Raw genomic sequence first — 23141 nt, 5'->3', positions numbered from 1 at the left:
TCCTGATATGTTTGTATTAAACTTTGTTGTTTTTGTTATGCAAAGTTATTGTTACAAGTAATTGTTAGTACAAATTAAATAACACACGTTAATTGAGTATTCACGCAAGTTTTCTCTACTGAAATTGTAGTTTCAAATTGAACTTCATCACTCTGGTATGTTGATTTTTTAAAAACACCCAAATAAACTGAATAGTTTTATGTAATATTTTTCCTTTCAAGTATATATAATAAGTTGAATTATTGTCCCATATGATACATTCTCCCTTTAATTTTTCATTTTAATAATTACTTATGATACATTTAAATGGAGAATTTTAAAACGATATATGTAAAGCAAACGGTAGGGCTGAACTATCTACACATTAGAATTAAAATATTTGTTCACTTTTTTCAATCTTTTAAAATTTATTCATCCCTTCACCAACGATTATTTATTTATTAGAAAATTTAATATCTCCAGTTGATGTTCATTTGATTCCCCAAAAATATCAAATAGCAACACTTCTTGGAAGCAAAATGATAAATTATAAAATCAAACTAAAGATGATTGATTGAAGGATAAATGATAAGATGTTATAATTATCATCTTCCTTTACATTATCAATGTTTGTTACTACGTAATCTTGTATGTAAGATAATATAATGTTTTTGTTTTAGTGACGGATAAGTTTTAAGTATTATTTTATAAATTTCGTGATATTCTCGCGGGTGATTTTACTAGTCCCACTTAATTTGGGAATACAATTTAAATTTCCCGCTCATAAGACGTGCTGGAGCATGGCACCGACAAGGGTTGACTTGGCACTAATTTTTAGCAAGAACAATTCAAGTCTGTTTGACAATTCAAACGCTATGTAAATTACCTAAATTAATTGCATTAATGGATTGATGATCATATAGGATTGAGTTTTTTCTGATAGCTCTGCAACTCTTTGGCTTTCCTTAATCCTCCGGATTAGCCCCTTGAGGTATATTTATGGAAAATTTAGAAATTTCTGCATAATTTCAAAGGCAATTATCCAACAGATAATTGGAGCAATGTGAAATTTGAATTGATTAGTGTGGTGTAAGTAATCAAATTTTGGGATAAGGGAACTGAAATTGATTTGTAACTGTACAGGAATCATTTTGATGTTTTAGGGTTGACCATAATGCAATACAGTTTTGGCATTTCTGTTGTGGATCACTGAAGTCAACTCTTTGCGGTTTCTCCTTTTTGTGATTCTGAAACTGCTCCGAGGGGAATGGGTTCACCTACGCGCAGGTTTTTAGTTTTAAAGTGATTTATGGGTCCTTTTATCGAGAGAATATTTAGTTTTTAACTTAGACCTTCTGTGACAGCTCAAACAGCAGAAGAGGAAATGAAATGATGAGGCTTCTTGTGACAACCATTGTCGGAGTTGTGATTGGTATTTTCTTAGGCGTATCGTTTCCTACACTTTCATTGACCAAGGCAAGGGAGTTACTTTGGCTTTTGAATTTAATAAGATACATAACTATTTAATCGGGGTGGATCTTTAAGATGTAGAATCAATGTCTCTTCTGAATTCTTACTGTATTTGAAGAGCAAATGCACACACACATATGCGAAAAACACTCACTGCTAAGTGCTCCCCTGATTTAATGCCTCATTTTTGTATAAGAGCTGATAAGATGATCTGCTTGTGTATTTCAATATTGCAGCTGAACTTACCTTCTAATCTTTTTGGGTTAATTAATCTCACTTACATTGAGGAGAAATATTCAGGCCTCTCAGCGCAAGATCTATTAAATGTCTTGTCTTCCCTTAAGAAATACAGAGGCCATTCACACGGCCACAAGCATTCCGACACAAAGGTTATAAGATTTGCCGCTTATATAGGCTCCAACCAGCTTCTCTTGAGACTTTGGTGCTACAATTTTTTTGTTTCCATTTTATTATTACATTCAGATATTGAGGGTCAACTTTAATTATATAGAGATAAGATTGTACTAAGTCTTTTGGAAATTTATACCGCCTTTCAAGACTTATGCTATTTGCACAAATATTGCAGATTTGGGTTCCATCAAACCCTCGAGGTGCTGAGAGGCTACCAGCGGATATCGTTGCATCTGAGTCTGATCTTTATGCTCGAAGGTTGTGGGGCCTACCCCGTGAGGTCTGTGTGTTTTCAGCCTTGATGCCTATCTAAAGTAGTCAATAGAGTGGGGTTTAGAATGCAAAGGAAACATCCATGTTTTAACACATTGATAAAAAGGCCTTTTACATAAATGATATGCTCAGTTCATGGTACTAACATACCTTGAAGTTGATTTCAGGGGGAGGTTTAGAATGCAAGAAAATGATTCATGTGTTACACATTAGCAAAAGGGCTTCTTTCCATAAATAATGACATGCTCAGTTCACATACTAACATATCTTGAAGTGGATTTCAGGGATATTGGTTGTCACGAATAGTTTATAAGTCAAAGAAATTGCATGGAGTTCATATAAAACTAATAATTGCTTGTGATACACCCTTTTAACTTTATTGCCTTACTAACAATCTTTAAAGTAGTTTGCTTAAAGATTTTTGGATGGATAGGAAACCAAGAAAGTCTGATTGGAAGTAACGTACTTGCTGAAGTGGGATATTTACATGCTTGCCTCCTCCTGATTTTGTTGGGCTTTGAAGAAACAGTATGCCTCAGCTGTCAATATAGTTTTCGACATTGAACTTTCTATAATCCACTGTGATGACTGATGACTGGCGAGAATAGTGTATAGCTAGCTGAAACATGATTTTTAGTATACAATTATGAGTTAACACCCTCAATGATGCTTCTCTCTCACTTGCTTTCCTTTTTTTTTGGGATAGAGAAACATAATGACTACACATTATATCACTCTATCTGAGTCTGTTTCATCAATTGATCTGCAGGACTTGATTATCAAACCTAGGTATCTTGTTTGCTTTACAGTTGGCTACGAGCAGAAAAATAACATAGACGTGGCAGTGAAAAAGGTTAGGTTCAACCGTTCTCTATCTCTATTTCCCTCTATTCACTCCTTTGAGCCCTGTCCTTCCAGGGGATCGTTTAATTGTGAATAAGGGACTAGATAAGCCCTAACCTAAGTTTTGTTTGCAACATATCTTAACATATAGCTTTTGCCTGCAACTGCAATCATGTTTTAGGTTTCCGAATGCTTTAGAAAAGTGATGTTGGAGATTCAAAACTTTACTCAGAATTCTTAAATGGGACAGAAAATAACAAGTTGTGGAAGGCAAAAAGTTTTTGGGAACATTTGATCTTTTGACAACAGGAAATGTTGAGATTTTCCATTTTCTAGTATTTGTTTTTTGAGTTGATTGTTTGACTATTTTCTATTCAATTTTACTTCAGTACAATGAATAAAAGCAACAAAATATTTGGTTTTTAATGCTCAACTAAGCATTAGCTATTTTGATTGATACAAAATTTGTTTGCATGTTTGTAGATACAAGTAACCAACAAAACCTTGTTTAGTGTTTCTTTATCTTCACCATCTTGGAAGAAAAAAACGATAGGAATTGTGAAATTCTCACTGTGTATTTCTTCTCAAGCTGTACATGTATAAATACAGTAAAAAAGGAATCAAAATCTGTTATGCCTAGGACACTTGTACAAATCCTATTAGTCTAGCCTATAGATAATATAGAATTTTAATTTATACAAAAAATAGAGAAATCAGATAATTTGAAATATCAATATTGTGGAAGCTTCCAAAATGATGAGTCAGCTCATCCAGGTGTCTCAATCAAACTTTGAACCAACGGTCTTGATTTAATTTTATTGTCTTGTGATGGACGGTTGTGATGCACAAGTCTAAAAGGAAATAAATGTGTCTGAACCTTGTTCACTTCACACTTTGAAACTATGCCTTTCCTTTGTCCTCCATTGTTGTCGTGAGTTTGAGCTTCTTCATCACCAACATCCCCCCTCAAGTTGGAGGGAGAGGAAGTAACCCCCAACTTGTGAACATTCGATCTATGAGAAGGACCAGATAACGACTTGGTGAAAACGTCGGCGAGCTGAGAGTGAGAGGGTAGATATGAGAGGGAAATGAGACCAGCTAGAAATTGTTGCCGGACGAAGTGACAGTCGAGTTCGACGTGCTTCGTCCGTTCATGGAAAACTGGGTTCTTCGCGATATGAATCGCAGCCTGGCTATCGGAGTGCAAAGTGACAGGAAGAGATGGGGTGATGGAAAGATCAGCGAACAATCGCACCAACCAGGTAATCTCAGCAACTACCCGTCGCATAGATCTGTATTCTGCTTCAGCAGATGATAGAGATACTAAAGATTGTTTCTTTGATTTCCATGAAACAGGAGAACCTCCAAAACTTATATAATATCCACTAACGGAACGACGAGATTCAGGGCAAGTCCCCCAATCGGAGTCACAGAAAGCAACTAATTGAAGACATGGATCAACATTCATGAGAAGCCCCAAATTGGGTTCTTTGAGCAAATAACGGAGACAGTGGAAAACAGCGTCCAAATGAGGTTGACGAGGGGTCTGCATAAACTGAGAAAGATGTTGCACAGTGAAAGAGAGATCCGGCCGGGTGTGGGTCAAGAAGTTGAGTTTACCTAAAAGCCGACGATACAAAGTTGGATCCGACAGAAGCTCACCCTTATCGGCGAAAAGTTTCTGAGTGGGATCAAGTGGAGAGGAAGCTGGTCGGAGACCAAAACAATCAAACTCTTGAAGCAATTCAAAGGTAAATTTCTTCTGAGTCAGAATCAATCCAGTAGGTTCTCGAATAATTTCCATGCCTAGAAAAAAATGAGCTTTACCAAGGTCCTTAATCCGAAATTCAGCATGAAGAAAATTCTTAAGTTGTTGTTGTTCAGGTAAGTCATTGCCTGTAATCAATATGTCGTCAACATATACCGCTAGCATAGTGATAAGACCACCTGAACTTTTGAAAAATAAGGAATAATCGTTGAGAGAATGAGAATAGCCTTTAAAACTCAAAGCAGCTGTGAGTCGAGCATACCACTGTCGTGATGCTTGGCGTAACCCATATAACGATTTCCTTAATAAGCAAACATAGTTGGGGGAAGGGGCTGACATCCCTGGTGGGAATTTCATGTAAACCTCTTCCTGCAAATCACCATGCAGGAAGGCATTGTCTACGTCCAATTGGAAAAGATCCCAACCTAACTTGACTGCCACTGCTAGGATACACCTGATAGTAGTCATCTTGACTACGGGTGAAAAAGTTTCAGTAAAATCAATACCCTGTCTTTGTATGTCACCTCTAACGACCAAACGAGCCTTTAACCTCTCTAAAGCACCATCAGACCTGTATTTTGCCTTGTAGACCCATTTGCAGGGCAAGGCCTTTTTCCCTGCAGGTAACATAACAACATCCCAGGTTTTGTTTAAATTTAAAGCTTCAAATTCTTTAGTCATAGCCATTTGCCAACCAGGATGAAGTGAAGCCTGGGAATAGGAAGTAGGTTCAGAGATATGGGAAGTGGAGTTGAGCAAGGCTTGATTTGTAGAGGACAAAGCAGAAAAAGAAAGCACAGAAGGTTGAATAGGAGTAGAGAAACAGGATGTAGTGGCAGGGGAAAGAAAGACTGAATTACAAATATAATCTTTCAAGTAACTAGGGGTTTTATGTGCTCTAGTAGATGCTCTGGTAGGAATGAGGGAAGTAGGAACAACAGGAGAAGGAGATCGATCTGGGGACACCAAAGATGTAGGAGATGGAGAGTGGCCAGTAGAAGAAGAAGTTAAAGTATCAGAAAAGGGAAAAGTTGGAGGAGTAGGAACTGGAAGGGTAAAATCATCAGAAACATGGAAAGAAGGAGAATGGACAGGAAAGAAAAGAGGATTTACAGTTTGGGAAATGAAAGGAAAGATAGCTTCATGAAATTTAACATTTCTAGAAACAAACACTTGCATTGATTTGAGGTTTAGGAGCTTGAAACCTTTCTTTCCAGCTGGATATCCAATGAAAACACAAGGAATAGACCTAGGATCTAATTTGGATCTGTGAATAGGTAGAGTGCAAGCATAGGCAAGACAACCGAAAGCTCTTAGATTCTCATAAGAAGGTGGAGTACCAAACAAAATCTCATAAGGGCTCTTGTGTTGGAGAGTCTTAGAAGGAAATCTATTAATAAGAAAAGTTGCAGTCAATAGACACTCACCCCAAAAAGAAATAGGCAAATTAGATTGATATAAAAGGGCTCTACAAGTCTCCAACAAATGCTTGTGTTTTCTCTCAACAACTCCATTTTGTTGAGGGGTGTAGACACAAGTAGTTTGATGTAAAATACCCTGTGAAGAAAAGAACTGAGAGGCTTCCAAACTAGTCCCAAGTTCTAGGGCATTATCTGATCTAATTTTTTTGACTTTTCTGGAAAATTGCCTCTCTATCATTGCTAAGAATGTTTTAAGGACAGGAAAAGCATTAGACTTAGCACTTAAGAGATAAGTCCAAGTCCCTCTACTGAAATCATCAACAATGGTTAAAAAATACTTAAAACCATCATGTGTAGAGTCTTTATATGGCCCCCAAGTGTCAATGTGAATTAGTTCAAAGATGTCAGTGGTTGATATTGTGCTAGATTGGAAAGGTAATTTAACTTGTCTTGCTTTAGCACAAATAACACAATGATCAAGGAAAGAAGATGAATTTGAACAAGTAATAGAGGGAATATTTCTCATATTAGATAAGGGCAAATGCCCCAAACGATTGTGCCAGAGGATTACATCAGAAGAACCAACTGCTGAGCATGAAATAGGAAAAACAATCTGATCACTACTACAAATGAAAGACATTGGACAAGAGTCCTTGATTTTGCTTAAAGAACTAGTACGAGGCTTGAATGAGTGAAGTAGATAGAGTCCTTCCTTTTGTCTACCAAGAACCACTGGCCTCTTCATTGAAGGGGCCTGCAAAATAGCACAAGAAGCAGAAAAAATGAGAATAGAATCACCTAGTTGACAGAATCGATGAACTGATAATAGATTGTACTTGAAACTAGGGAGAAACAACACATTAGAGATAGTGAAATTGGGAAAAATGTTTACACATCCTGCCTGTGTAACTTTTACCCTTTGTGAATTAGGAAGGTTGACAAAAACAGGTTTAGTAAGAGCCCTAACATTAAACAAGAGATTTAAATCACAAGTCATATGTTCAGAGGCTCCTGAGTCAAGGATCCAAACAATAGAATCAGATTTTAGAGCAGAGTGTTCAGGGATACCAGCACAATTGGCAGTGACTGTGACTTCAGAACTCAATTCTTCTGGAGATTCAAACTTAAACTGCTGGAGAAGATGACATATGTTGTTGTATTGTTCTTGAGTGATGTGCTGTTGTGAAGTTGATTTACTCCCTTCAGCTTCAGAAGCAACTGCAGCATGTCCATGAGCAGTACCAAACTGAGTCTTTTTACTCTTGGTAAATTTAAAATCTGCTGGAAAACCTATGATTCTATAACATTTGTCAGCAGAGTGCCCTGGTTTCTTGCAGTGTGAGCATTGAAGCGTGTTTTTCTTAGCCTCGGGATATCTGTTGAATCTTTGAGCCCCAAACTGATTTTTTGTTGTCATGAATGCAGATTCAGCAGAGTGTTGAGAAACTCGTATCTCCCTTTGTTTCTCATCCTGGATCAGGAGTGAGTAAGCATGATTGATGCTTGGCATAGGAGTGGACATTAGGATGTTGCTCCTAACACCTGAGTAAGTGTCATTCAAGCCCATGAGGAACTGAATGAGCCTACCCACTTGGTGTGACTTCAGGGTTTTGTCCTTTCCTCCACAAGAACATTCACAAGAGCAGTGATTGCAGGTATCTAGACTGTCTAACTCATCCCAAATTCTCTTTACCTTAGTAAAATACCCTGCAACATCAGAATTACCTTGAGTGAGATCACTAAGTTCCTTTTGAAGTTGATAGAGCATAGCCCCATTGCTTTGACCAAATCTGTCCTCTAATTCTTGCCAGATGTTTCTAGCAGTTCTGGAATAGAGAACGCTTTCAGCAATTTCCTTAGACAAGGAGTTGAGCAGCCAAGAAATCACCATGTCATTACAGCGACTCCAAGCAGTATAAAGAGGGGCATAGATCTGAGGTTCTAAGAAGGTGCCATCAATCAAGCCGATTTTATTCTTAGCTGAAAGAGCTATGAACATGGCCCTTCTCCATGCTCCATAGCCATTACCATTGAAGGTAGAATTCACCAAGAGCATCCCAGGGGAATCTGAAGGATGCAGGTAAAAGGGATGAGAATGGTCATTGTTGCTGGAGGTTTGAGGAGGAGGAAGAGGCTGAGTTCCTGGGAGAACAACAGGAGAAGCAACAGGGGTATCAGATGGTTGAGTATTCACCATGGTGAAAGGAAATCAGAGAAAGAGGAGCAACGAAAAATTAGTGAGGGATCTATTGCTCTGATACCATCTTGGAAGAAAAAAACGATAGGAATTGTGAAATTCTCACTGTGTATTTCTTCTCAAGCTGTACATGTATAAATACAGTAAAAAAGGAATCAAAATCTGTTATGCCTAGGACACTTGTACAAATCCTATTAGTCTAGCCTATAGATAATATAGAATTTTAATTTATACAAAAAATAGAGAAATCAGATAATTTGAAATATCAATATTGTGGAAGCTTCCAAAATGATGAGTCAGCTCATCCAGGTGTCTCAATCAAACTTTGAACCAACGGTCTTGATTTAATTTTATTGTCTTGTGATGGACGGTTGTGATGCACAAGTCTAAAAGGAAATAAATGTGTCTGAACCTTGTTCACTTCACACTTTGAAACTATGTCTTTCCTTTGTCCTCCATTGTTGTCGTGAGTTTGAGCTTCTTCATCACCAACACACCAAGAAGATGTTATATCATCTTTTTCTCTTATGGAGTTTATGTTGCTTGATTTGTGTACACTTAACTTCGCTCGTGATTATTGATATTTTCAATAGTTGTAATGTCTCTTTCCTTCGATTATATCCTGTATGTGCCCCTAAATGAGACACTTCCTGCAATAGTCCCAGCATGTTCCTCAGTGGGATTATAGTTTCCCATAATTTTGTCCACAGACTAAACATACCTTCATCTCTTGTGGCTGTGCATGCTTACAGTTGCATCTTTAACAGTTTTCAGAGAATTTTACCTTCATGTTGTTTCACTATGATGGTCGAACAAGTGAATGGGATGACCTTGAGTGGTCAAAGCGGGCTATCCATGTTAGTACACGAAAGCAAACTAAATGGTAACTGTTTTAACTTCCTTTGTTCTTAAGTGTTTCAGTACATTTTGGTGCATTTGTAAAAGTTTTTTCATTGTGTTGAAAGGTGGTATGCAAAACGCTTTCTGCATCCGGATATTGTAGCACCCTATGACTATATATTTATCTGGGATGAAGACTTGGGGCTTGAGAATTTTGATGCAGAGGAGTACGAATGATTTTTCACACATTCTTGTGAATCAGATATGTTGAATTTTATGAACTCTAATGTTTTATTACAATTGCAACTTCAGATATATAAAGTTGGTAAAGCAACATGGGTTGGATATCTCACAGCCTGGTGTAGCATCAAATAGTGAGTTGCCATGGCGGATGACAAAAAGACGAAATGACACTGACGTCCACAAGTAGGGTCACTTGCATTACTATCTATAACTGCAGACTAAAGCATCCCATGTACACATAGCACTGATCTCATATGCAGTCTATTGTTTGTGCTTGCAGGGAAACAGAGGAAAGACCTGGCTGGTGCACTGATCCGCACTTGCCACCATGTTCAGGGTATGTTAATGCGTGATACTTTTTCTATGAACTACCTTCTCGCTTGATGGTTGGCATCAGTAGTTTTTCTTTTTGTCATCTGCATCCAGATTTGTGGAGATCATGGCACCTGTTTTCTCTAGAGATGCATGGCGGTGTGTTTGGTATATGATCCAGGTATAAACAATGTTCCATCTTTTTTGACATTTATTGCAGCTGACCCCCTCCCCCTTCAGACCCCTTCTATAATCTGGAAAAACAACCCTGCAAAAGTGGGAAATATAGAGAAAAATGAAAATGAATATTGCACATAAGAGGAGGCAGGGTTGGAGGATAAGTAACCATTTCGTGAATGCAAATATGAGTTGTTATTTGTTATTGCAGAATGATTTGGTCCATGGATGGGGTCTCGATTTAGCTCTCAGGAAATGTGTGGAAGTAAGTAATCCACCTTATGCAGTGGTGTAAAATTCTCCTGTATTCTTATTCAACTGGCCTTATCTTAATAATGCTTTTGGATGAGCAGCCAGCCCACGAAAAGATAGGAGTGGTAGATTCTCAGTGGATTGTTCATCAAACTGTCCCTTCACTCGGGAACCAGGTTTATCCCCGTTTCAGCCTTTTTTTTTATCCTACTAGGTTATAAGTTTGGAAGTAATGTTAGCTTCTTTCAACAGGGACAAGCAGAGAAGGGCAAAGCACCATGGGAAGGGGTATGCCGCAATATCTGATCCTCCACTAAATTGAAATTTGAGAAATATGAAATATCAACCAAAAAACAATATAATCACATTTTGAATTTGCAAAATGAACTTGTAGATTGAGTTCAAATCATTTGGGTTCATGAACGAAATTATGCTTGTCCTTTTCATTGTATCACACAATATTGGTTGTTCTATCTGAACTTCCTGATGATGCATTATTTGGAGAAACCTTCTCCATGAAATTTCCATCTCACACATTTTTTCTTGATTCTGTTACAAAGAAAATGCTGATCATTGATTATATTGTGTAAGTTCAGTTTTCATTCTGGCTTATAGGTAAGAGAAAGGTGTAAGAGAGAGTGGGCAATGTTCAAGGAGCGTATGGCTGGTGCAGAGAAAGATTATTACTACAAGACAAAGGGAATTGATCCCCCTAATTCTACATCTCATTAGGTAAAATGTCATATGATTAGGATGTCAACACTTCTTTTTTAATTTAAGTTATATACTTACATTTTTTTACACCATCATTAGTACTAGTTAGTTACCAATCATATAGATTTACCTACAAGTAATCTGATTTTCTGAATATTTTTTGCCCTGTCAATGCAAGTAAGTTAACAATTATCTGTCGACTAACTTACAAGAGAGGTTTTTTGTTTGTTTGTTTTGTTAAAAGTACTATTTCATTATTCTTATCATCCTAATCACTTGGTGCAATATTTGATGTTAGAAAAACAAGTTTAGGACATTATTTTTTTTGTTTCATCTGTTGCTCTCCATTTGTTTCTTCCTCATGCATTTCTGCCGTCTGAGTTTAGACAATTTGTCTCCAATGTTGTATGCTTTCTTAGTTGATGTCAATTTGACCTTTGTGTTATAAAATATTTAATGGTAATCTCTCTTGATGAATAGTCAATAATGTTTGGTATTATTGGGGTTGAAAATCACTTGCACTTAATAACCACGAGATAGGGACAAGGTATGCCTACACCCCAAATTTCACGTGTGGGAATTACACTAAATATACCCTTCGGGGTGGCCCAGTGATTTGGGCTTGGGACTTTCATGTTGGAGGTCTCAAGTTCGAAACCACTTGCCAGCGAAATCAAGGGGTTTACCTTCTGGGTCGAGCTCGTCGCACCGGGCTTGTCTAGTGCAGGTTACCTCTCCTATGTGGTTTGCGAGCTATTGCATACGAGCGGGGGTTTTACCTTGTGCGCACCCAAAGGGTAGCGGCTACGGATTTCCCTTGTCATCAAAAAAAATAAAATTACACTAAATATGTTATTGTTACCCTTGTCTCTAAATAAACTATAGTAGGTATTATTTAACCATTGTCTTCTAAATTTGTCTGTACAGGTGCAATCTATTGCTGGACAATATACTATATACAATTGAGTGAGCTGTTGAAAGTACATTATCATGCAACAATGATTTTGTAACGGGAGATTTAATTTTGTAAATCTTTATAAATTTGTTTTAAATTTTATGTCATTTTTATAGGAGATTTTTATGTTTTTTACATGTAAAAAATATGAAAATATCATATTATTTTATTTAATTTGTAAGTGATCATTTCTTCCTTTGTAATCATCTAAAAATAGCGAAGACCATAAGTGATCATTTCTTCCTTTGTAACCGTCTAAAAATAGTGAATAAAATAACAAGGTAATTACTATTACCTTCTTTGATTCTCTAATTTTGTTGTTTTAGCTAACCTTATTATTCTACTCTTGTTTGATGCATAAAACAAGGTGTGGATTTAACAATTTCAAATATAGTTAATTAGACAATTATACATGATTAATATATGGATCCGTTGCTAATTTTGCTTTTGGCGTAAACGAAATTTTCCAAATCTGTAGCCACATAAATTCAAACCGAAAAGCCAAATCCCATGTTCTCTGAGTTGTAACAATATAGTTAGTAATTAATTATTTTATTAGAGTTTAACTAATATCAACTCATGATTCTATAAATTTACCTTTTTGTGGTAGCAGATAAATATTTTATTTTTAAAGTTACAAACTCATTTTTATAGAAGTTACTAATAAATAAATTTCAGGTAACTTAATAGAGTAAATATTTAGATAAATTCTTAAAAATTAAGATTGATACTATTTCAATTTACATGACATTTTTTTCTTTAAGACCTCTCCAAAGTTATATATCGACGTTAAAGTGACCACATAATTTTTTTTGATCATTTCTTTTTGTATTTTCTTGATGAAATTAATTCTGTATCTATTAAATTAATTTTTTTCCACTACTAGCATATATACGAATAAAAAAAAAATTTGAATCTGCATATTCAAGATTTATGTTCACTTCATGAAGTGAGTTTCCATCTGTCGGTCCTGTTAATATCAATATCCATTTTTATTATCTGTTACTCCATAAGGACTTTTTATTTCAAAATCAAATAGTAGTTATTTAACATTACCCATTAAATACATTAAAAAAAAAAGAGTGAAAAGGGAAGAGGACTGGTCTTCATGTGTTTGGATTTTGAGTTTACTTGCAACGACATCTCGACAAAGTATACATATCCTTTTGACGATTCCAAGGTTGGATATTTTCCTATATTAAAGATTCCGATGAAACATTGAAAACTTAACAACATTCCAAATTTTGATTTTGGTGAAGCATAGATTCTTACTTTCCTAATCTTTCAGATCAGCAACTTCAACTTCAGGTTCGATTCTAGATTCAAGATTTCAACTTCTCTCTCTTCAGATATATATGTTTTTACTTTTTATAACATTTCAAGAAAATTTTCTGCTTCTTTTTTAGGCTAATATTTGACTACTGTTTGTCCAAGATTGCAATTATTTGTCTTTTACTAATATTTGACTTACTTGTATAGACCAAGTTAAGTAGTAATTAATAAATCTTTGAGATATAATGAATGGAAAAATGGGAACTTTACTCAAAGTGTTTAGTAATTGCAAAGTACTGATCCTTTTTTTGCTTTCTGGTTTTAGGAATCTCCCAACTCATATTTGGGCTAAGCAGATGTTAGTCCTTTTCTGATTCTGGAAAGGATTGCGAGCTTGTGACTAAGATGGGGACGCCTATGAAACGCAGGTTCTTCATTTGACACAAATTTATTCATATAAGCATTCCAACTGGTTTGGGATTGAGGCGTAATTGATTGGTTGATCCATTTATTTATTTACTGCTGAATTTCCACAGCTCAAACTCAAGAAGACGGAATGAAAAGATGAGGCTTTTTGTGACTACTTTTATTGGAGTTGTATTCGGATTTTTCCTAGGTGTAACCTTTCCTACAATTTCATTGTCCAAGGCAAGGGGAGCTACTTCTGATTTTGATCTTGATATAAACATATTTAATGGGGACATTTTATTTTTAAGTCTCAGTTGAATAAGAGCTAATAAGGTAATGTGCTTGTGGATTTCAATTTTGCAGCTGCCCTTACCTACTAATCTTATCCCATCGATTGATCCACCTGACATGGAAAAGTCGGGCCTCTCAACTCAAGCTCTATTAAATGTTTTGAAATCCTTGAGGGATCGTGTGGGCAGTTTACACAAGAATAAGACCCCGAAGGTATTTTACTTGTCACTCCTATAGGCTCCATCAGCTTCTTGTTACTTGTCACTGTTTGTTATAGTAGATAATCCTATAAGATTGCACTTCCATGATACCATCTTTTGGAAGTTTGTATACCCAATTGATGTTTGATCTTTATGCTATTTGGGGAAATCTTGCAGATTTGGGTTCCATCAAATCCCAGAGGCGCCGAGAGGCTACCCCCGGTATTGTAGCTTCTGAGTCTGATCTTTATACTCGAAGGCTGTGGGGCCTGCCAAGTGAGGTCTGTCATTTCTGCATGTATGCCTATTGAAGTACTCTATTGATTCTTCTTATTACTTGTCTACATTTACTTGCTCATGTTATGTGAATTGATGGCATTATTTGTGGCTTAAAATGCAAAAAAAATCATCCATGGCATTATGTGAATTGGAGGGACGGTTTTCATACAAGCAAAATTGGAAGGAGGGTGTTCATATCAGACACATGTTAGATGGATAGGGAAAGAGTATCTGAATAAGATATATTGAAGGAACTGCTGAAGTGGACTGATAGATACATAGTTGCATTCTTCTGGTTTCTAGTGCTCAAACAAACATTCTATAATGATTTGGTGAGAACCAGTTCAAGGGCAGCTAAAATGTGATTTTAGAATGTCATTGTGTGTTAAAAGTGAACGATGTCCATGTCTCTCTCTCCTTTCCTTGCCTTTATTTTTGGGATGAGAAAACATAATGATTGTGTATGATGTCCCTCTAGCATAATCAGCTCCATTAATTGGTATGCAGGACTTGATCATCAAGCCAAGGTACCTTGTGACCTTCACAGTTGGCCTCAAGCAGAAGAGTAACATTGATGCAGCAGTGAAAAAGGTTGTGCTCGAGTCTCTCTATCTCATTTTCCTTGAAGTCGCTCTTTTGAGCACTGCTCTGTCCTTTTGGGGGGTTATTTTGTTCATGTATAAGGACCAGAAGCGTAACTAATTTTTTTCTTTGTTTGAGCATAAGTCTTGCTTTGTTTTATGTGCAATACCTTGGCTGTTCTTATCTATAATGTTTTCCTTAGTTCCTGTAACATGTATGTAAATTTATTGATGAATCTCTGCAAATCATTAAGAATCAATCTTATTGCCAATCCCACATTTAATCTCATTACAGAATTAGAATTACCAGAGACAGGCACTCATTGTAGGGTGGCTAGCACCACACACAGAGGTCTCATTTTACTATTGCCCAGTATTGGCTCTTGCTACCCATCCAAGTCTTGGTTTCTTTTTTCTTTGAAAGTTTTAAAGCTTTTCTGTTATTGTCAAGGCCCACTATTGGTTGTTGCATGATCGCTAAGTTGGATTGTTTGCCACTCATGATTTACATTTCAAAATGGAACATATAGAAAGAAAATGTAGGTTAAGGGTGGGTATGCTGCCAACTTAGGAATATTCAAGTCCAAAATTTTACTTTTGTATCTTTACATTCTTATTCTTGTATTGTAAACAGTTTTCAGAGAACTTTACCATTATGCTGTTTCACTATGACGGCCGAACAACTGAATGGGATGACCTTGAGTGGTCATCGCGGGCTATCCATGTCAGTACACCAAAACAGACTAAATGGTACCCTTCTTGCAAATTCTTTCTATCCTCAATTCTTCAACATATTTTGATGGATATGTAAGTGCAGTGTTTATTCATTTTTTTGAAAGGTGGTATGCAAAACGTTTTCTACATCCTGACATTGTAGCACCATATGACTATATATTCATCTGGGATGAAGACTTGGGGCTTGAAAATTTTAACGCGGAGGAGTAAGTGATTATTATTAGAGGCATGTGAATTAACAAATATATTGAATTATGTGGAGTCTTGAGGCTTTATGCAACTGCAGATATATAAAGTTGGTGATGAAACATGGTTTGGATATTTCACAGCCTGGTTTAGAACCAAACAGTGGGTTGACATGGCAGATGACAAAAGGGAGAAATGACACTGAAGTTCACAAGTAGGGAATGCAGTACTTTAACTGTATCTACAACTGCTTTGATTAATATGCCAAGCTTGATCTCATATACAGTTTATTGCTTCTGCTAATAGGGAAACAGAGGAAAGGCCAGGCTGGTGCACTGATCCACATTTGCCACCTTGTGCAGCGTATGTAATGCTTGATATTTACCAATAATAACTCTTGTCACTTAATGTTTGTGTCTCAGTATTATTTATCAAAAATGAAAAAGGAGGGTTGGTGTCTATGTTGACTATTATTTTGTTTGCAATCAGATTTGTTGAGATCATGGCACCGGTTTTCTCTCGAGAGGCGTGGCGGTGTGTTTGGCATATGATCCAGGTATCAATTATTAAAGATCTTTCATGTTTTTCCATTCATTGCAACAGCTTCCCCCAAGGCTCCCGCCCCACCCTTGGCCCCTCTCCCACAAACTTCAAAGTAGAGCCAGCAAAGAAAGAAATGTAGAGTAAAATGAAAAGCAATATTGATTCTTTATTGCAGAATGACTTGGTCCATGGATGGGGCCTTGATTTTGCGCTTAGGAGATGTGTGGAGGTTAGTAGTTGTGCTGTGCATAAAAATTCCCATATGTTCCATTTGAAATGACCTTTTTCCTAATAGTTACTTTTGATGAGCAGCCCGCTCATGAAAAGATAGGAGTTGTAGATGCTCAGTGGATTGTACATCAAACTGTTCCATCTCTTGGAAGCCAGGTATATCCAACTTTCAGATGTAATTGGAGTATATCAGACTAGCATAAATGTTGGCTATAATGATTATCTTCTTTTCTTATTTCTACAGGGTAAATCGGAGAATGGCAAGGCACCATGGGAAGGGGTATGTTAGCTATATTTCATTTTCATGTATGGTGAAATTTGACCATTAATGACAGATGATTAAGGAAAAAATGAATTGAAAGAACTAATGGTCACATTTTGAATTTGCATTATGAATATGTCAAACCACGTTCAAACTTTTGTGCTGGTAGATGAAATTTAAGATGCTTGTTCTTTTCATTATATCACACAAGATCTCTGTTAACGTATGTGAACTCAAACCCATACTTCCTATGATTCTGCAAGTGTTTTTGAGTAATCGGAGTGTGTTGATCTCTGATTATATGTCTAAGTCCAGCATTTGTTTTGTCTCAGGTAAGAGAAAGGTGTCGGAGAGAATGGACAATGTTTCAGGATCGCATGGCTACTGCAGAGATGGCCTATTACAAGGCAATGGGAATGGATCCCCCTAATTCCACAACTAATTAGGTGACTCACTAGTTTAGAATGCTTGTAGAATTTCCGACTTCTTTTGTGTGCAAATATCTAATACTACTTGTTTAGAGTTCCAAGTGTGGGTAGAAAGAAATATATGTATTCTCCTTATATTAATATAATTCATCTTTTGTTTTGTGTTCTATGGTTGCTTTGAGTTAACAGAATTGATCTGATAACAGATAAAAATATTATTTTCCGCGGCACTTGATACTTTGAAAGGTGCCATAGTAAAGATTGTAACATTAACAAATCTAATTGATACCAGCATTTCTTGAAAAATAAAGATATATTACAACTCATCCTAATCTATATGCTATTAAAAGGTTCTAACACCACTTTCGCCCAGAAACGAAGCAAAATTGGGGGCCAAGGAAAGAGGTAATGTGGAGAAGGTGAAAATACTATTAACTCTTTGTTGAGGTAGCTAGACAGAACATAAATATGTATAGATCTCCAATTGCCACCAAAAATGTGGATTTTCCAAGAACTGTTTCTTCTGTAATGGTGGTGTCCAGGCCAGCCTGTGGGCATCTACTTTTCCGCTGATACCTGCAGCTTCTCACCAGCACATGTACTGGATAACTCTGCCCATGCAATCTCAAAAAGAATCTTACAAATATCCTTTGGTGATTGCCTCTTCCAATTCTTGAAATTCCCAAGCATCATCCGCTGTATACTCTCCTGTGAGAGGTAAAGAGAGCACAATTAGCTACTGAACAAGTACTTGAAGGAATTAGGATTGATTCGGCTTGTGGAATTCAAGACTGCTTCAGATAAAAGGCAGATATGGTGTTCTCTGCCATGTTATTAGGTGCAAGATTCAGGCAACATTCTCTAATACTACAATAGCATTGTTATACGATCTGCTCACAGCAATGCAGACCTCTCGTATCTCTTGATGTTCTAGATAAAGGGAACCCCTTCCGCAACTATTTTCAGATGTAAACAAGACAAGCAAGACTTTCAGGACTTACTATAAATAATCAAATTCAAAATAATAGTGTCTTACCAATTGAATCTCGTCGCAGAGCTGTCAAGTGAGCACAACTGCAAGTAAAAATTTTAGCTTGGGTTTGAATCCACTTATAAGAAAATTAAGAATTAAAAAGAAATTATGCATCACCCAAAGATTTGTCATTTCTCATCATCCATCACAAAAGGAGAACCTTTTTAAGTATTAAATATTATCTTTATATGGTACCTGCCAAGAGCTTTCCCGAAGTCTGCACAAAGTGATCGGACATAGGTACCTTTTGAGCATCTTACTCGGAAAATCACATTCTGTCTGCCAATTCGAAAAAAGGGAAAAGAAGTATCTTCAATATGATTTCACAAAGTGATAAGCCAACTGTAGTGGAGTGACAACCTTCAGCAACAAAAGTACTTGCTCACATCAAGGCGTGTAAATTATAAGCATTTCTGTTCTAAATGTCTTATTCTGCTTCACATGAAAGAATGTCTGACATATAGACATTCAAGTGCTTCAAGAAATACTCAGCTTCCCTCGAGAATAACTGGATGGAATATAACATGCTTCACATGAAAGTACGTCTGAAATATAGACATGCTTCAGTGTACATCTAGCACTAAAGTATTCAATGCAGTATAGAGGGATGGTAAGACACTTCTGAGCACCCAAGGAATGTTAGACACTTTGAGAGAACCTTGGCTAGAGCTTTTAACTCATACACACACACACAATACTGACTACCCACATAGATATGAGTTTTCAAGAGTTGAGCATCCATATGGTACAAGATTAGCACAAGAAGATTTCAACAAGATAACCTGTCATCTAAACTCCGCTTCACATCAAATTCGAAAATTGAAATCCTTCTCGGTGCAAGTTCGATGCTTTCTCCTCTTCTTGCTTTATCATACATCTTTTCACCACCAACCTATCATAAGTACATGGGAGTCTAATAAGTAGAAGTGTAAAACACTATACTGAATCCCATTCATGCCTTGGTCACCCAAGAGAAGTTCTGATGAAGCTGACAAAAATTGGAAGAGCTTAAGAACCTATATAAAAAAAGATAAAAATACCACTCAAACGATTACAGACTACAGAAGTAGCACCTATATTTTCTGAATCAGAATACTCTTCGATTTAAACATATGTCCAATCACAGTTAGTATCAGCAGCAATAATCTCTGCATTACATGGACTTGAGATATAGCTGAAGTTGATTCAACACACTTTCTTTTCATGAGATTGATAAACAACATCACTTCAACAAAATTAAGCATGTTGGAAATACTAAGAATGAATTGTGTTGAGGAAGTGTTAATTTGGTATCACTAATTTCATCTCTCCAGGGTAAGAAAGTGTTATGATAATTTGCTACATTATCAAAATATGCAGAGGAACAATTTATATTCAGCAAAATAAAAAATTGGAGGATCAGAAGTGCTGCAACAAAATTTAACTTACTTTGATTGCTGAGAACATCGGAGGGACTTGCCATATCTCTTCAAAAAAGGATGCTGCCGTTTTCTTTATGTCCTCATCCTTGATATGCTCCCATGGCTCTCGTTGAATTACCTGAATATTACAAAATCTAAACTTCATAAGTAAGATGAAACCTGGGGTAAACAAATAACTAGATCCTGTTTATGTAACATCAACTAGTGTGAGTGTGTAGACTTTATTCATGATGGCTATCACAAAATTTCTCATCTTGCCATCTTAATTTGTGTTGCTGATGATTAGATGAGACTTTCGTGGGGGTGAAACAAGCCACATGGTCCAGATTTATCTGCAGAATTATAACTTCAAAAAAACAAATAAATACCGGGGAATCTGCATCCCAGGTAGAGGTGGCTTCTCCCAAACGGAAGATTCCACTGTATCCCTTCATCATACCCTGATAGCTGCCAAGAACAATTCAACTTCAGGAAGATTTATCACATAACTTTCCATAGACATGGATATAAGTTCTCTCAAGACAAAGAGGGAAATTAGGAGAAATCGGTAACTCTCACAAAATTTTAGGAATCCCTCTGTTAAATCATCTAAAACTTTATTACCTATCAACGATCTTCGTAGATTTACCAACACATACAATCAATAAGCCAGTTGCCATAGGATCAAGTGTTCCAGCATGGCCAACCTGCAAAAGATTAATTTGAAGGAGAAGGTGATAAGCATGAGATGCCTCAGTTCAGTTAGTATTCAGTTAGAAAGTGAAAAATGTCCCCAACCACGTGAATATAAGCATAAAAACCCCTAAAATCAAATACATAAGACATAAACACCTGCCCCTCCTGATAGAGGGGCCCAATTTTTTTTAGAAACGGAAGTTTGTTCGAAGGTCTTTAATTTAAAATGAAAATTTGGGGGAGAAGGTAACAAAATGCTGTGATGTGTATACTCTAATTCTCTCAAAATTTGCTACATACTCTTTTTTTCTCTCCCCAACATTTCAGCCCATACTCCACAGCTCTAACTTTACTGCACAAAGTCTTCTGGCTAGTAGACTAGATCTAATGGAGCATCCAACACTAAAAAGAATAAAGAAAACTTGAAGAGGGGAATTGATACTCATGTTAAAATTCTAAGATCTCACAGTATCTTGCATTAGGAATGGATATCTTCAAAGAAAATCAAAATAGTAAATCTACCGACAAAAATCAAAACTGTATTCAAGCTCCTACTTTTGAATGTAAGAGTTCTATTAATCAGCATGGATATAATCAAAGTACAGACTCAAAGCTTTAAAGTGAAAACACTCATCCAAATTATTTTTTAACTTGCATTCCAATTCCTAAGACTGACATACTGATGCACCTTCAAATACAAAAGATTACCATAAACTTTCTCAGAAAAAAAAAAGATTACCATAAAAGTTTATCTTGAGATATACTTAAAGCGAGTTTGCATACTGCTTCTCCAAGACCATATCAAATAGCCCCTAGATTGTGGTTAGGAGAGATGTACCTTTTTCACTTTTGTTAGGCGGCGCAACTTTCCACAAACAGTAAAAGAAGTCCAACCTGTAACGCAATTCAGATTATGAGTTACAAAACAAAGAAGAAAACCAAGCTTTTATAACAAAATTTCCCAAATGCAATAGCGTCCAAATCTGTGTTTGGCTTTACGATGTTAGATCATAAAAGACAACTACAACAACAACAACATACCAAGTGTAATTCTAATTCACAAATAATATTTATGGTATTCGATACTAAATTCTGTTTTTATGTGAATATATTTTTGCCTAAACATAGAAGTCCTTTAGTGAGCTTTCTGATGCACAACACAATAACAAATGACCTTCTTGAGCAGTTTTCATTAATTACCCAACACTGGCTGCATTCATAATGTACACTCCCAAATAAGTTTTACTTATTTCTGACTTTAAGACTCCCTGAGTGTACACCCCATTTTTTTTTTTTTGAAATTGGTAACTTGAGTGTACACCCCATTTTAAAAATCAAACAACCAAATGTACTCAAACTTCTCAAGCAAGCATTGCATTCTGAATCTCTACTTGTAATGCTTCTTGTTCAATTAGAAACTCAAAACACCTAACATTGACTTCACATGAGAACTTAACACTCTTACTTTAATTCTTTCAGAATCACATCAACATCTAAAATATGAACATACTTTGCAAGATAAATCCAAGTGTTATAACAATAAGGAGCTCAAACTCACCTTTTGGTTTGTTCACTAATACAACCGTCCCACCCGGACTATCCCATTTAGGAGGAAGCCCTGTACTCCTTGTCGCTAGAAATGGCTCGGCACTGGCAACACCATTTTCCTTATTTGGAACTTTCTTCAAACACTTGAAGAACTCTTCCACTTTCTTTTCCGATACATCAACTTTAGCTTCCTCCTTAGTTTCAGAGCTGACACTTTTTTCTTCCTCTTCAAAAAAGATCAAACTTTTACCATCCCCACCATCCATATCTTTTTCTATTATATTTTCCTTCTTCTCCAATTTCTTTTTACTCCTCTTTACATTCTCATTCGACTGCCCAGGATCAAGAAAAGCCTTATCAAAACCCTGATCGGGAAAAAACTTCTTCTCCAATTGATATACCATCTTATAATGCTTATCCTTCTCCCAAGGATAAGCAAAATTGTCATAAAAGTACAACTCTTCTTCCTTCTTGTGCAATGTAGGTAGCTCCACAACTTCCTGCTTCAACTCAACAAGCTCATTATCCTTGTCCCTGTTATTCTCATCCTCCGAATCCGACCCACCAAACATTCTTTTCCTTCTCTTATTGTAATATTTCCTTTTCCCTTTATCCATTTTCATAATACCCGAATTGGGTTCTTCAGGCTCCGGTTCGGCTTGTGGAGAAGAAGATTTCGAATTCAATTTTCTGTCGACCCAATCGTCGAACCCAAGTTCTGAACCGGGTTCGGGTTCGGAATCAGTAGGTTTTGAATTGGGAAGGAAGCGTTGTTGGTGAGATTTTAGGGTTGGTGAAGGTGGGTTAGCAGGGCGGGAGATTATCATTTCGTATTGAAGTGGGTATGGGGTTGAAGTTGTAGAGAAAAAGTGAAGTGAATGGGATTTGAGCAAAAGGGAATTGAGCATTGAGGGAAAGATGATGGTGCCTGACTGAGAGAATGAAGAGATGGATTTGGAGCGGAGGAAGATGAGAGACATGCGAGGAATTACTACTGACTTAGCCATTTTTGCCGTTTGTTGGCGAGTTGCAGTGATACTCTTTTTTTGGTAAAATCTTCAATCACACCACTAAAACATATGCCATAATTTCCTTTTCTAGAACCAAATTATATAAATTTTGATTAATATTTTTTCATCCTATTGATAGATAAAAAATTATTATTTTAATACTTTTGGTATAGTTTTTTGAAT

The 23141-nt window shown here is 36.4% G+C and overlaps 3 protein-coding genes and 1 pseudogene across 4 annotated transcripts in view; 2 read left to right on the top strand and 2 right to left on the bottom strand.

Moving 5' to 3' along the window:
• Nucleotides 1–6321, bottom strand: part of LOC125811031 (uncharacterized membrane protein At3g27390-like) — a 112987-nt gene extending 106666 nt beyond the window's left edge. The window contains exon 1 of the mRNA XM_049490519.1: nt 6309–6321. The gene's annotated coding sequence lies outside the window, so the exon portion shown is untranslated. The remainder of the gene's footprint in view (nt 1–6308) is intronic.
• Nucleotides 1242–11916, top strand: LOC125811053 (uncharacterized). The gene is made up of 15 exons (XM_049490543.1): nt 1242–1266; nt 1344–1455; nt 1686–1838; nt 2036–2140; nt 2903–2986; nt 9130–9245; nt 9328–9429; nt 9515–9628; nt 9726–9782; nt 9872–9938; nt 10146–10199; nt 10288–10362; nt 10439–10474; nt 10802–10918; nt 11828–11916. The coding sequence occupies exons 1-14, from the start codon at nt 1247–1249 to the stop codon at nt 10916–10918; spliced, it is 1212 nt and encodes a 403-aa protein (XP_049346500.1). The 5' UTR covers nt 1242–1246; the 3' UTR covers nt 11828–11916.
• Nucleotides 11917–12931: 1015 nt separating this feature from the next.
• Nucleotides 12932–17440, top strand: LOC125811035 (uncharacterized; annotated as a pseudogene). Its single transcript, XR_007441898.1, has 15 exons — nt 12932–13163; nt 13453–13555; nt 13664–13775; nt 13899–14039; nt 14204–14307; nt 14813–14896; nt 15521–15636; nt 15726–15827; nt 15908–16021; nt 16114–16170; nt 16297–16363; nt 16526–16579; nt 16663–16737; nt 16826–16861; nt 17176–17440. The product of XR_007441898.1 is annotated as an uncharacterized LOC125811035 (transcript).
• A 104-nt stretch (nt 17441–17544) lies between these two features.
• On the bottom strand, nt 17545–22957 carry LOC125811032 (uncharacterized). The gene is made up of 9 exons (XM_049490520.1): nt 21959–22957; nt 21239–21294; nt 20329–20411; nt 20094–20172; nt 19733–19843; nt 19087–19196; nt 18500–18583; nt 18308–18345; nt 17545–17979 (listed from the first exon to the last, which is right to left on the bottom strand). The coding sequence occupies exons 1-9, from the start codon at nt 22953–22955 to the stop codon at nt 17909–17911; spliced, it is 1629 nt and encodes a 542-aa protein (XP_049346477.1). The 5' UTR covers nt 22956–22957; the 3' UTR covers nt 17545–17908.
• Nucleotides 22958–23141: the final 184 nt, after the last annotated feature.

This window comes from Solanum verrucosum, unplaced genomic scaffold (genome assembly GCF_900185275.1).
Source record: "Solanum verrucosum unplaced genomic scaffold, falcon-dt-bn FXZP01000032.1, whole genome shotgun sequence".
NCBI lineage: Eukaryota > Viridiplantae > Streptophyta > Magnoliopsida > Solanales > Solanaceae > Solanum > Solanum verrucosum.
The sequence above is the reverse complement of the archived record's forward strand: the minus strand, read 5'-3'. Positions and strand labels throughout refer to the sequence as shown.